The sequence below is a fragment of the Setaria viridis genome, chromosome 1 (assembly GCF_005286985.2).
Source record: "Setaria viridis chromosome 1, Setaria_viridis_v4.0, whole genome shotgun sequence".
Lineage (NCBI taxonomy): Eukaryota > Viridiplantae > Streptophyta > Magnoliopsida > Poales > Poaceae > Setaria > Setaria viridis.
Window position 1 is genome coordinate 41,082,649 of NC_048263.2, and position 15,538 is coordinate 41,098,186.

Genomic DNA, 15,538 nt, shown 5'->3' on the forward strand with positions numbered 1-15,538 from the left:
GCAATCTGTTCAGTCTGCCTCAAGGCCTCAACTAACCGCTGCTCCCATCGATCCCGTCTGTATCTCACTCGATTGGGAGCTAGGAATTTGATGTCAAAATTAAATCTCTGTATCACTAAGTATACAACGCTTTATATCTATATCTCTGACACCAAAATTTCATTACATTATTATTAGTTATGTTCCTCGCAAAGCAAAGCGGAAGATAAGTCCTTGCATGGTGTGTTATGACTTGTGAGAGATAGTGAGTCAACGATGGATGAGGAAGATGTGCTATTTCCCTTGTTGTGTGTGGGGGGCAACAATAAGCTACCACTAAGCTGACAATTAAGCTAGCAGGGAAGGAGGAAGCCAAGCCTTTAGTAGCTTAATAAAAACAATTAATATTGGGTGGCATGGCGGGCGAGGTGGGGGCAAGTATGTAAGGCATCCATCCATCACATGGAAATGAATGGTAGCTGCCATTGCTAATCAATTGATTAAGCTAGTCCCTTGATTAACTTCACTAACAATAATCATCACTACTGCAAGCAGCTGGATAGCTAGATCGTCTCTCAGTACCCAAACATGCACACACATGACACATGTACACACTGATCAGGTCACTCACTTGCACTGCAATCCCAAATGTTTATTCCTTTGCCATTCATATATACTTGAGCTTCATGTATGTACTATATCTGCACCAACTAACCTAAAGGTGAGTGGGACCCTTGAGATAGCTAGCTTGCCATGATCCTGCCTATGATTAGCAATCAGCCAAGTTGTCCCTCATGCGGAGAACCCTAGCTTTAAGGATCCTATATCCTATTCATTATAACTAATTATTTTTGGTGCATCCAGTCCATCTCTCTCCTAGCAGCCAGAACATGCACCCACTGCACTCTGAGTGTGATGATCAGCTGTGCTAGATTCATTATCATTAACCCAGATTAAGACGATTGGGAATAACAAATGTTTTAGTTTCCTACTATGTGTGTGTGTGTGTGTGTGTGTGTGTGTAATCCGATCCCCCAGCAGGCCACCTGCAGTACCAGACCAAGTACGACATGCCACTAAGGCACCATCTCTCTGCTCTGCAGGTCCACATTAAAAAATATGATCAAGATTACAAGTAGTACGTGTAGATGTGAGGACATATAACCTAATGTTGATGAGAATATTCAAGCCTTGTTGAGAGAGGTTATGCCTGCCTTGCTGATGCATGGATGGAGTTGCATTGCGTTGCATGCATGATCAACAGGCAAGTGGCCCAGGCTAGCTAGCTCTTGTTGACAAATTTAATTAGCCGCACCTTGAGAGGAGGAGGAGGAGGAGGAGGAGTGTGGCAAGTGCAAGAAGTGCAAGTCTGGCTTTTCTCATGGTCATGGGCAACCTCAAGGCAGTAGCTAGCAAGCACTGATTGGTTGGTGGTGCGTGGGCAGAGGAAGCCGGCAACAAGGCAACCTGATTATTCCTCCTCCTGCAACTGCAACCAGGCATGCATGTGCCAGAATCATCTCTTGTTCCTTGTCACAAGTCATGCATCTACCTAGCTATATATTCATCCATCCATCACCACATATATATAAAGATATTCTAATGATCTTCAAAGTTGCAAGCATGAATGCATGCATGCTTCACGAAATAAACTAGTCAGCGGCCGGTGACGACACTGCTAGAAAGCCAATCATATCAAACTTGCCTTAGTTGTTAATTTGGTCAACTTACTAGCACCTCCCTGATGACCATGTAAACTCCGGCCAGTAATTTACCGGATGTGCAAAAACTGACATGGGAAAATATATCGGCAAAGAGAATAAAAATGATTGATTCCAAAAATAACAACTTATCCATGCTCTCTAGTCGCAGTACGTGCCGGTAGTCTTATCCAAGAACGTACACTGAGAAAACAGATTCCACAAAAAAAGAAACTGCAGGCAAGATCTCTCTCCCTCAACTGTGGGGCCCCTGATCACGGCACGAAATGAATACCATCTGCGACTGCTAGTAGAGATGAAAAATTTGTGGCCTTTCTTTTTCTCACTTTCTTCTTTCTGGAAAGGTAGTTGCTAAAACGACCACCACTCGCATGGTTACCCTTTTGAGCATACAAGTTGGCATTCTTCAGAGGTTCAGACAGTGAACATTACTAGTACTATATCTGTTTATGGTCCATGCATGGAGATAATTATGAATTCAGATTTTTCACCAAGGCGCCTAACCACTACAATTAGTTGGGCGACCACCGGCCAAAGCATTGCAGTGGCAGGCAAGTTGGTTACTGAAAACGATGGATCAATGAACCTGATGTATGGCCTACTTTCAGCTCCAACCTAAACCATGCTTCCAAATTTGGCAACTCTGGCGGCTATGCAGTCCCTTTATAGCCTTGGTCGCACGCTTATCATATGCTGCCGTGCACATCTGCCAACCGAAAGTACCAATGCTATACTATCTTCATCTCCAGCTACATCGTCGCAAGGAAAAGGGAGAGTTGGGCATGCCTTTGATGATCAATTTGGAGACTGGACCCTGCCTGGAGTGATATACCTGCAGTTCTTGAGAGTTGGTAGCTGTAGCTAGAGAAATTCTAATCTTCATCGTCCTTGCACGCACCACATGACATAGCAGTTTAGTTATCCACTCATAGCTATCAAGGTGGATCGGAACTCCTGAGAATATGATTCACAGGTATATATATGTTTATCCGCAAGCAGCAAGCTCAAGAATTTATATTGCTGGATGATTTCAGTGGCCACAGAAAAACCAGAGGGTGTCATGCGTCCACACATGCTCCTCAGTGCCTCAGTCAGTCAGCAGCCACTAGCTAGATAAGAGTGTCACTCGCTGCAGGCTGCAGCTGATGAGCTAGTGAAGTGGCTGTGTGCCACCAGGGATCGCATCGGAGCTGATAAGTGCCAGGGCAGCCAGTGGTAGCAGCAGCTGATGGATTTGTTTGCATTTTTGCAAGGCAAAGGGACTGAGAAAGTGATGAGGGACAGCAACGGGTTGCAGCGCCCAGAGCCAAGCAGACGCACTAGTGGAGATGAGCTTCCAAGGAAAGCAGCAATCAAAGACGACGCAGCCGAGCCTGTGAACGGGAGGCGCCGGCACCGCACCGTATTCCATCCGTCTCGGTACGTCTGTCACTCTGTCTGGAGAGGAGAGGGGCGTTCCCTGACGGCGACGCTGCAACCGATCCTCCACACTCACTCACTCTCTGCAAGGCAAGCAAGTAGAGTGTGAGCAGCATGCATGTCCATGCATCTTGTGCACTCAAAAGCAAAGCAAAGCAAAGCAGAGGATGATCGACTTGAGTGGCACTCATATCACTCCCGTGACCACCACCACCACTCCCTTTACATCCCCCTACTCGTTTGACACCTGTATCCTATGATAATCATATGACATGATTCTTTTCTTTTTATGAATAATTTGCGATACTCAGTCAGAGAGAGGAAGAAGAAACCATCTATTTAATTTGTTTGTTTTTTTATTTCTGTGAGACTACTCATGTGATGTATGGTAGTCAAAGAAAGATGAGAGATGTCCTTCTTGATTTCAAGTCATTGCTAGGACAGACAGGAAGGCTCAGCCACGACCCAATTGATATCACTATCAGCTAGGACAGGGAAAAAGTCTGCTACGTGCACTAACTAAGCTAGAGGAGAGGATATTGCTGTTTTCTGAGTTGCTGGCCGATGCTGCGCCACCAAATTCAGATATGTATGACATGCCTTTTCCGTTTTGTCTTAGTTGAGTCTCAGTGACTGAGTGGTGCTGCCTGCGTCTGCTCCTCGTCCTCAACCTGTGGCCTCTGGCTGCCTACCTGCTCCAGGATCTCACCTGTTTTATTTACCCTTTTTCTCCCAAGTTAACAAGTGTTCGTTCTTTTAAGGGAAAAAATAGCATGTGTTCTCGGCCAGTTTGTTGCATACTTGCATTACATGATTAGAAGAAGAAGAGGTAGTTGATTTCATTCACACATCTGAAAAAGGAGCATTTAGTTTATCTGATGTGCTTACTAGTTTCATCATTTATCATCTGTCTGTCCAAACTCTTCCAGGCCCAGCTAATTAAAGAAGGGGGTTATCAGTAACATGGGTTTATCATCATCACCATCATGATTCTTTCATTTTTATGATCATCATCCCTCGATTTCTTCTTAGTAGATAAGAAGAACCGCGAGAACAATCATGCCATGCATCTAGTCGCACATCCATTCGAGCCCACCAATCGGCCCAACACGATGGCCCACCACATACCTCCACCTCCTTTGGGCCATTCCACCCACATACCCTCCTTTGGGACAGCACAAGTCATGAATAATCGGGACGAGGTGAGATTCCTGTCCTTGCACAGGTTTACTTTCTACTGTGCTAGTTCAGGCTGTTACACATGAAGTATTGAAAATAACTTATACTCTGTAAACTGGGGAAAAAAACTTGAGAACTAGTCCAGCTTGACGTATATTTTGGTGATCCCTTTCCGAAGTGGTGTGATTCAGATTTGGATTTTGCATGCTTCCATGCGTGCCACCACAGATCGCAGGATGGTTTCCAGTTTTCCACGGAATGGGAACTCGTGTCCCTTGAAATTCGATTCAACATTAGGTCTCAAAATGCCTGAACAAACGCGTTTACCTATTTTTTCCTTGTGCACCAAAACTCCTTGCAGCCAGGTGGACATGCAGATACATGTTCCTCCTTTTTGACGACCACAAGCACATGCACGACATTCTTTGTTGGCCACTCCTCTTTTACACAGAGACTAGATCAAATCAAAACACGATTCTCTCGTGCAGGATTCCCATTCCTTACACAGAGATTCGTCAATGCATCCACAGTAGGAACGAGAACTAAACCACCACCTCAATATCCACTCTTCTCCAAGCATACATAGAATGCATTATCTCACACAGCAGCATCCAAGTACTAGTACTACACCATAATAATTTCACCATTTATGTGATATATATGTGGGGTTCCTAATTAACACAGCAACCACGACAACTCTTCTCGCACCTGGAGGGAAGTTAGTGCATGCATATGCTGTGCCTGTGACCTCAGCTCAGCTCTTCCCACCCGCCTTACCCAACCTACTCACGGATCGAGTTGATATCGATGTTTGAGGTCCTCAAGTCCATCTGCCTCATCATGCCAGGAGGCCCATCCGCTCATCGCGTGACGGGGCATGTTGTGCTCTGGCAACGCCATTGCAGCCTCGCCAGCATTCACCTCCTCGTGCTCCATGTCTAGCTCGGCTTTAGCTTTGTTTTTCTTCGAACCGCCATACATGAGGCTCCCCACTATCACCTGCACCAATGCAAAAACAATGATCAAGACAAACTTGTGGGCGAAGAAACTGGTGCAGAACACAAAAAGGATGGTGCCCGTGCTTCTTTTTTTTACTCAGTTGAGATAGCAAACAAACCATATGACATCAAAATTATGACAACATATTCATACTAGCTCACAAAACATCAGAGGATTTATCACACAAAACCAGCAAGCAGCAATCACCTGAACTGTCCCAGCTGTCAGGACTCCACCTACACTGCCACCCATAACCCTGTGGTCAGGGCCACATAAAGCTATGCATAGCCCTCCACTTCGGGTCCGGGTGCCACCATCATCCAGCACCAAGTATGACCCAGAAAGGCACAGGATCTCAAATCGACCCTGCAAAAACAACAGTAAAGCATAAGAGCATAAGCTAAATGAGAATAAAATGACTTTTCTCTGGATCAGCACTGCAAACTCGAAATGAACTGGGAAAAAAAAGGCATGAAAACCGGTTCTCCATTTCACGTTCTTTTCCTTTCACAGCAACAGTTTTAGATCTGACACGAAAGCAATCTGACTATGCAGGCAAATGCCAACATTAAATACTTTGTTTAATTTGCAGTGGGCAGATATTTATATTCAAATGTACAACAGGAGAAGATAAAAATGCATGCATGCAGTAGTTTGGCGCAAATGATAACCAACAGCAACATACCTCATATGTAACCACACCACCAGAGTCTGAATCCTGATGAAGGGTTGCTGTAGAAACAGCTCCAGTTGCTGAAATGATGCACACTGCCCTTGGGCCTTGTTGTGAAAAGGCCATTATCCTGGCAGCAACATCCTGCACAGATAAGAAAGCTATAATTGGGCTATTCAACAATAATAAACTATTTAGTATTTCCTGAAACAGCCAAGCTCTAATTTTGCCTGTCGAGTAGTTGGCGCCCCCCAAGGTTGGAATTTACCAAAGGTAACAAGTGGCATTGTTCTGACCAGGTCACAACAAAAACAATATGAAAAAGATTATTCTCAATTAGAAAACCCAGAAAGTCAAACTTCCCTTTCAATTTGAGTTCGGCAAGCAAGCTTGAGCCGAACCTTGTAAGCGCAAAAGTTTTTCGTTTTTGAAAAGAAAAGCATAAGCGCATCGGTTCGCAAGGATAGAGGATTTACTTGGATTAAGTCATTAGGAGTATTAATTGCCACGATAATAAAATCTATTCTAGTGCCACATCAAGTAACTTTTGAGGGCACAATGCTAGTAATGCATCATCAGTGCGTATAACCATCTAGAGCAGTTAGCTTGCGCAATGTAACAATGATGCTAATGCAGCTGCGACCATCCCATGTTACAACCTGTTCATGTATCAATGATATTGCTCATTTGACAGCTAGCAAAATGCCTGTAGCTTAATGCATAGCGGTAATAGAAGCCAATAAATGCCACCAGTGAATTTAAACACAACAAACTGTACTGATCACCAAAGAGAGTTTGCTACAATACATATAGGTTCATATGCCATTGCCTATTCAGACACCTCATATATAAGATTAACATTATTACATAAGGAAATTGAATGGATACGCATACTGGGTAAACAAAAAAAAACAGTTTGAAGGTAATCTGCAGCGTCCGATGCAAACAAGCATCACTCGTGACACTAAGGAAACAGGTCCCACTGAACACTAGTACATAATCAACAGACAGAGCAAACAAAACTACTTTTGGAAACAATAGGCATCAGTTACTGATAATTCTAACTTACCTCTCCTGGTTGAATAATAATCACATGAGGAGTAAAACCTGTTCCAACAGAGCCAAGAAACCACTTTCCTAAAGAAGACAAAATAGAGTTTCATCAGATAAGAACAATAACAAACTCATCAGTTCGTGCATATAAAATAAGAAAAATGCCTCCCTCTACAAAGTAAGGGGATACAGAAGAAAAACTAGTTAGGCAAATGGTCCATTTCTTTATTTTTGTCCAGGGAACAACCAAGGAAGCAAAAGACACAGTGCTTGCTTAACATAACTGAGCCACCAGTCAATTCAAGAACCTCCAATTTATAATCTCACTTTAGTAAGGAAAAATAAGGAAGACACTTAAAGAAATGTCAATACCCAGTTACCCATTGCAATTCAAAAAAAAAACTCGACCGTGGTGGGGATTATAGAAGCAGCTCAACCTTCTCCCAGTCGACCCCCCCCCCCCCCTTTATATAGCAAGGAAAAATTAGAAAGACACTTGATGGCAGTTATACATTCCAGAGGTAGAGGACAGTATGTGAGTAACAACCTATAAATCATGGGAAGGGCAAGTAGTAGGATGTAATGCAAGAAACAAACTAAGAGCACAGGTATAACAGAGCACATTGTTCAGAATTGATCCAGATACTCAACAAAATGTATAGGCAAAGTCCACAGGTTCTCTTAACAGCACATTATACAATGTGGCTGTATTCAAAGAAGGTCAAACATAACACAATAGGCGACTAGAGCATATTCATACGAAGAAGCAATGCTATCACTTACGTAGTTCATGGCATCAAGATCAAGAAGTTAAGCTGTTAAAGAGATCAAACTTTACCCATAATTGCCTAATACATTTCTTTTAATAGATAACTCAATTATCATAAAGCATAGGATATGCGAGTGAAATTACAAGGCTGAAGGAACTCACCAAGCGAAGCCAACTGTTGCATCTTCCCAGAGCCAGGTGGTCATCCTCTGCCGTGTTTCTCTCAAGGGGCACCAGAGCCTGAACCCCCTGATCCCCTGACCCAAATCCTGAACTTGGTGTGCTGACCATGGTTCCCACCCCGAGTTCGACAAGTGAAGCGTTGATGATGAAATGGGCAATAACCCGAGAGTCACCGCCCCATCAGACCTATATTTCTATGCCCCCCCCCCCCCCCCAAATTCTTCTTCACCTGCACATCCTGGCCACCACCAGCCCCACTTCCTTGATCCCCCTTAGCATCAGCTGTTCTTCTGAAGCATTAACCTATCTTTTTTCAGAATTAATTATGTCGACTGCAAACTCTTTATGCACCGGGGCAAGTTTGGCCTTGCAGCCTTGCAGGAAGACACTGCAATAATTAGAACCCCGGACTACAGCTGTAGTCATGGTGAGAACCGTGTTCATTAGACCATCTATCCTGGGCAGATATTATATTGACACTTCATCTTTTCCTAATCTTTAAAAAGGGTCTTCAGTAAACGTCGAGCTTCCCAAGTCATCCCTGGCTTTGAAAATGCTCTGGATACAAAACTAAGAGTGCCTTTAGATGGTCTAAATCCTATCTCTTTCATATCTTTGAAAAGTTTTCTCACCTCTGTTCCATTTCTAAGCTTTGACCATCCATTCAAAAGGATATCATAAGTTGAGGACGTATGTAAAACCCCTCTCCTTTTCATTTCTTTGAACATCTCTTTAGCTTGGTTCATCATTCCAGCTTTAGCAAAATCACTTATGAGTGAATTATACGTGCTTGCTTTGGGAATAAAGCCTTTACTCACCATCTCAAAATACATTAGGAGCAATCCCACTGTCCTTCATCTTCCTCATATAATCAGCTGCTTTATTGAGGCATCCTCTTTTAACAAGACCATTGAGGATTGATGAGAATGTAATAACATTTGGGCTAACAGATTTCTCCTCCATTTGCAACAGCACCTGCTCTGCCCCGTCGACATTGCCTGTTCTGCAGTGTGCATCGATCAGTACAGTGTAAGTAACACAATTGGGGGTGAGATTATCCAATAGAGCATGCTGAAGCATGTCCTTCACTTCCTCAATCTCCCCTTCCTTACCTAAACAGTCCATCATAGCTGTATACATGACCAGATCAATGACCAAACCCCTTGAAACCATCTCTCCCAAGAGACCAAAAGATTCCTTGACCCTCCGTGCTTTCACTAATCAATCGATAAGTGTACAATATGTGACATGGTTCGGTGGAGCTCCAATGTTGTCCATCTCCCTGAAAAGTGCATATGCTTCTGAGAACCGGCCATCCCTGCAGAGGCCATCGACAAGAGCACTAAGTGTGACCACATCCGGCAGCACACCCAATCTCACCATTCCCTCATACAAATTGAATGCCTCCTCAATCCCCTTGCGCTTACAATACTCCCCAATGAACCCAGTGTATGTCACCACATTCGGCTCCACGCCATCCGCCTTCATTGCCTCCACCACGTCCCATGCAGCACTAGCATCGCCGGAGTGGCAAAACCCAGCAACTAAGCTATTGTACCTCACGACATCAAGCGGCACCCCTTGTTTCCTCATCCTCTCCGCCACAGCCAATGCTGCGGCCATGTCCTGGACTTTACAGTACCCATCAATGAGGGCATTCCATCCCACCACATCTAAGCTGCCGATTCCTCGGCCTCCGACCAGCATCTCGGTCAATCTCGCGGCTTCATCCACCAGGCCGCTCCTACACAACCCCACGAGCACCGTGTTGACGGTGACCCCATCGAAGGGCACGCCGCGCTTGCACATCTCTTCCCGTGGCCCTGCTCGGAGAGGCCAGCGAGGAATATGTTGTAGCTAACGGTATCAACCGCAACCTGAGACTGGGGCGTGGAGGAGGAACGCAGGAGGCTCAGTGCGGGGCGGAGCAAGCGGAGGTTGCAGTAGGAGAGGATGATCGAGTTGAGTGTGTGGGGGTCAACTGGAAGGGGGCGGAAGCGGACTGCGGCGGCGGCGAGGCCCGAGGAGGCAAGGGCAGGGATGAGGCGGCGGAGGAGGCTAGCGGGAGGGGAGGCGGGGAATGACGAGACGATTTGGGAGGCGGCGGAGAGGCGGCCGGCTCGGAGGAGGACGAGCGCGAGGGAGCACAGGAAGGATGCGTGGAGGGTGGGGGTTAGGGCTTGAGGAGGGGCCGCCATGGGAGGGGGAGGAGCGGCGGGCCAGCGCCCGTCGGCGACGAGTGGGGGTGGGGGTGACGGGAGAGGAGAGTGTCGGAGGAAGAAGACGAGGCCGCCAGCGAGGAAAAGCCCGTTGGGCCTGTACGTCACCGAAGCTGCTGCTGATGGGCTTTAGTAGGTTCTACACGTGAGCCCAATACTATACTGACTATGGGAATGTTACTGCGTTTACTAGCCGGCCCTAAATACCACGCCACCGACACAAACTAGAAAGCGTTCAACTTGGTCTCAAGCAAGGTCAAGAAAGAGAGAAAGAAAAGCATTCAACTTTGCGCCACATGCCGAGCCATCAGCTGTGACATTGACAAAATATTCAAAAAGGTGTGGCATGAGATTTGATATGTCGTCATCGTGTACGATGGTCAAGCATAATCCTCTTTTAGAGAGCCCGGCCTGGGTTCGTAGAGATTCGAAGTAGAGATACTAAAGGCGTTCCAGGGAGTTAGTATATGATTTTGCTAAGAGAGTCTTTAGATAGGTTTAAGTCGCTAGGAAACGTAACACCTTACGTTCTGTGTGTTGTGTTGCTCGTACAAGAGCCAATCTTTTATAGGCCAAGCCTATGGGGGAATTTGAACGAGCCTTGCACCCCAATCCATTCCTTTACATTGTGTATGTGAATGTAGCGGAATCGACAACTAGTCGGAATCGATTCTGACTAACTTCATCAACAATCGTCACGGCTTCATCGACAGCCACCACGGCTTCATTGGCAATTGCCTTCGAATCAAGTTAAGTCATTTTTTTAATAATTATTTTTTCTCTGGCTTGTTTTCAGCATGGTTGGCCAATGCACCGACTACTTATTTGTGTTCGCCTCTCAACAGGAATTACCCTCCAGAGCTAACTTCACCGATTATATGTTGACCAACAGCCACGAGTTTGGTACATCGAATTATGGAGGCTATTGCCACGAGTTTTGTACACTTCACCGATTATATGTTGACCGACAGCCATTGAGTAACGGAGGCACCGCCAAAGGCTTGGTACACTGAATTAGGAGGCTTTGCTACGAAGTTTGGTGCACTGAGTGTTGGAGGCTCACAACGGCTACAAGCTAAGGAGGCATAAATCCTTTGTGCGGCAACACGCCTCTCTTCGCCAAAAGGCAGAAAAGTCTCAACGACTACTTTAAGCACAATCACGCTCTCTTTTTGTCGCAATGCCGACTACTTATTTTCAATATCTCCTCTTAGAGGTCACTAATCTTGTCAAGTTGAACACGCCTGAATCCATGATTCAATATCTCCTCTTAGTGGTCACTAATCTTCTCAAGTTGAACACGCCTTAATCCATGAAAGTCTCGGATCTTCTGTCAGGCCTAAACGCTAGCATGCATACACGAGACAAAGATCTCAGAGGTGCAGTGCCAATACGTGTACGCGAAATCTCACGCGCAGTGGCAACGGCTAAATAGAGACTGAGAGCCTAAACGTAACAGGCTAAATATTCAGGAAAAATATGGCCGAAACAAGAGCATGACACACAATATTTACATTTATATTCATCACTGAATAAATTTCAGTAGTATATTCAAAATTCTACAAATATGTTACATAATGTATGCATCTTTTCTTTCAGATCAAGCTTTGACAACAACTCTACAGGACGCTTAGCGTACCTTCAATGGCTCAGCTAGTTCCTAAACTCGGGAGCTAAGCGCCAATTACTACTCGGAATATCTCCAGTGGCTCCGCTAACTCTCAAGCTCGGGGGCTAAGCGCCAACAACTACTCGACATGGCTCCTACGGCTCACCTAGCTCATAAGCTCGGGGATTGGGCACCACAGAACTACTCAGATGATGATTTGAGTGACATTGCAAAACTACTCTCTAGACCATTGGATTGATTATTTAATCATTCCAAGGCTCGGGGTTAATAAGCTACATCGAACAGTTGATTTATTTCAAGATGAAAGAAGAAGATTCAAGACGATTATGACCCTCGGCCTGATTCTTCGATTCAACCTAAGGCTCAGGAGTTACTCCATATGGAGTGTGACTTTCACCACCCTCCATATCACATTCCAAAGAAGAAGATTACAAAATCAAGATGATCAAGGGCTTGAGCACATCATAGCCTCGTGGCATCCTTGAAGCACTTCGAAGATTTAGGCAGACAAAGTACTCGAAGAGCACCAAAACTACTCGGTGAGGATCTGAAAAGTACTCGAAGGCTGCTACACTCGACTATGACGCGCTCGGGGGCTTGTCGGAGATAGATCCCCAATACCTGCAAGAAAGGAAGAAGACGAACTCCTACTAGGGTTCCACGGTAATCCTACTAGGACTCATACCTTCTAATCCTACTAGAACTCCTCCTTGTAACCGACTAGTAATCCCGCCCCTTGGAGTATATAAAGGAGGGTAGGGTTCCCAAGATTGGTAGGCGAAGACCTCATAGAACCACAACAGAGGACCAAATCCTCAACACCAAACAACACCCAAGTACATGGCGCAATATACAACACCCCAAACAGGACGTAGGGTATTATGCTACACTGGCGGCTCAAACATGTATAAATCCCTATCTTGTATTCTCGCTTTTACCGTCAAGTTTTAGGTCCGGCGATCCCCCACCAACCAATCTACTACCTCGAGATACCCTTCAGTAAGTTATCGGGTATAAAACACCAACAGATAGGTCCCACAATGTGGAGGCGATATTTTTTGGATCCTTCCTGGGCTTTGGATTTTAGAGCCCATCTCCTTAATTAGGCTCCACATAGAGGGAGCCTCTTTTAGCAGGAGGGCTGCTTGTAAGTGCCTTCTTGGGGATCCCGTTCCCTTGACACTAACAACTTAGTAGTTGCTGTTAAAAACTATTCTGATATGCCAAAAAAGTGATTCGAGAACTTTTTTTTTACAATCAATGTGTCCCAACATTTTTCTAATAAGCAAGGCTCTACAACTTTTCCAAAAAAAGCTCTCTCCCTATCACTATATTCGGCGTGGTAGGTTTCCCCTGACATATATGAGTAAAAGATACGGCGGAACACTGATCGGTGAGAGGCACTTTTTTTATTATTACAAATCAAAGGGCACATACTAGCAGCTAACTAGGTATACAAAACTAACCACGTGTTGATGTTGTAGACACACGGGAGGAAATGAAATGTGCAACTCGTGTGACATCCATCCGTCGGTGAACCGGCGGAATCCACCCATCATTTGATCGATAACATGCACATAAAAAGCTTCCTTTTACTATCTTAATTTATAGGGAGAGAATAAAAGTTGTCAATATGATTTTTAGTAATTTAATTATATGCAAAGGTTGTGTTTTTACTATCCTTTATTTAAGAATTTAAGTATTACAAAAATACGACTTTCATCCTTTATGTTTTAGTTAGTGCAAACCAATATTAAGTGACTGAATCAATGCATTAATCATTCCCACTTCAGACTTTAAAATGATCTAGTGTAACATAACATCAGTTTAAACCACGTAATCATCTAATTAATTAGTGCACAATACATCGTATGCCAAATCAGTTACATTGATTTCCTTGAGAAAATTTCTCATTTTCCCTTTGTTGACCCTGCCATAAACCTTGCAAGCTTGCCGGCGAGAGCCATGATGGCGTCGGTGGAAGAGGATGGAAGTTGCTCGAGTTGTGTTGTTCATCATCGTAATGATGCCGCCATGCATCTTTCCCAGATGCGGTGCAAGAGGGCACAACCTACTCGGGTCGAATAATATGGCAAAGCATGCTTACTTCAAGTCTACGTGATTTTATTATTAAGCTTAAATTTTACTGGGATTCTCAGAAATTTAAATTTCTATCAGCTTTATATTTTCGACTCGACATATGACATGGTCTAAACCGCTATCAAATGGCACTAGACCATAGTTAAGATGAGATGGGATGATTAGTACATCCATTTATTCAGTGACTGCAGTAGTTGTCAAGGTAGTACACCATCCTTTCCATACCATATCGATCAGCCGATCTTATCCCTGGCTACAGTAGTTATCAAGGTCGGTAGGAGGACTCGTACTTTTGCAGCACTAGATCTGCATGGTGTCAAGTCACTGGTGGATGGGTAGCTTCTTTTCTTTTCTTTTTTTTTTGATAAAGATGGATGGCTAGCTTAGCTTGCTATCGAAAATTCGAAATCCAAAGGTGCGGTGCGAAAAGAAAGGCGCGCGGGCTGCGAGTCCGTATCTGCCCGCCGTTTTCCAAAGGCCAGACATGCATGCATTGTTGACAAATCGAAAAGGGCAAGCATGCCAGCACGCCGGCCATCATGCTACATTCTCGATCGCCAGCACGCGGGAGTACTATCTACTAATAGTTTCTGTACGGAAGGTCAAGGATTCCATCTCCCGTGGGGACGAATTCCACCAGTTTTTTCCGAATTTATTCCTGAGTTGCGGTGAGTACACACGTATGTGTTTAGCGGCACTGCACGTTTCTCATGCAATGAGGATCGTCATCTCACCAATCTCTTCTCTAACGTGTGTACGGATGTACACATGTATATGCGCATTTGGTGTGCATGATTACGTGTTTTCAAATTATACTAATACTTATACTAATACTCAGTAAATTACTGTTAGTGGCAGTGGCAATGGTAGAAGGATTTTCCTAAGAGTTAGGAACTACAATGGTAGAAGGATTTTCCTATGGGTGCGGATTCGCAGTTTCCATCCATCCTCCGATAAATAAAAAATAAAAAAAACAAGAAGACAGGTCAGCAGCAAAGAGAGAGGAAAATGAAAAAAAAAAGAAACGGGTGGACGGTGTTGCTGCTGCTCCGGCCACGCGCGGCCGCCCCAACTCCCAAGCAAAAGATTCGAATCAGGCGGAGGCGGCCACGTGTTCCATTCCACCAGCCTCTCTCTCTCTGTTGTTGCGGCGCCGCTAGCGAGCGAGCAGCGACAAGCAAGGTCGGTACGGATGACCAGCGACCAAGAGCTGGGCCGGCCTGGGATGGTCGTTGCGTTGACTAGCCCAGCCCAGCCCTGTGCAGGTCACCCTCCTTACTCGTCGTCAGCCAGCGTTACCGCCACCAAGCTAACATTAGTAAGTGGCCTGCTTGCACCTGGCTAGCATCCACCAAATTAAACACGCCACACATTACTAGCTGCCCGTTCGCACGTGAATCTGCTATATGCATCATGCTTACTTTCTTAATTTCCACGTAGGCAACTTTACATTACATATATACTACTGGATGCTAATAATTATCCTAATTGCTGAGATAAGTAAGTATATTATACTTCCTCCGTCTTAAATTGTAGATCGTTTTACTTTTTTTCGATACGTACACAGCTTTTACTTATGCACCTAGTATAGATTATTAGTGTAGATTATGTCCA

The 15,538-nt window shown here is 44.8% G+C and overlaps 2 protein-coding genes across 2 annotated transcripts; both read right to left on the bottom strand.

Moving 5' to 3' along the window:
- Positions 1-4,753: 4,753 nt before the first annotated feature.
- On the bottom strand, positions 4,754-8,155 carry LOC117841635 (AT-hook motif nuclear-localized protein 1). Its single transcript, XM_034722086.2, has 5 exons — positions 7,955-8,155; positions 7,040-7,107; positions 5,983-6,114; positions 5,505-5,663; positions 4,754-5,297 (listed from the first exon to the last, which is right to left on the bottom strand). The coding sequence occupies exons 1-5, from the start codon at positions 7,974-7,976 to the stop codon at positions 5,085-5,087; spliced, it is 594 nt and encodes a 197-aa protein (XP_034577977.1). The 5' UTR covers positions 7,977-8,155; the 3' UTR covers positions 4,754-5,084.
- A 44-nt stretch (positions 8,156-8,199) lies between these two features.
- LOC117856964 (uncharacterized) lies at positions 8,200-10,226 on the bottom strand. Its single transcript, XM_072290570.1, is given in 2 exon segments — positions 8,200-9,789; positions 9,792-10,226. Coding segments are annotated over 2 exon segments (1,374 nt in total). The 5' UTR covers positions 10,174-10,226; the 3' UTR covers positions 8,200-8,797.
- Positions 10,227-15,538: the final 5,312 nt, after the last annotated feature.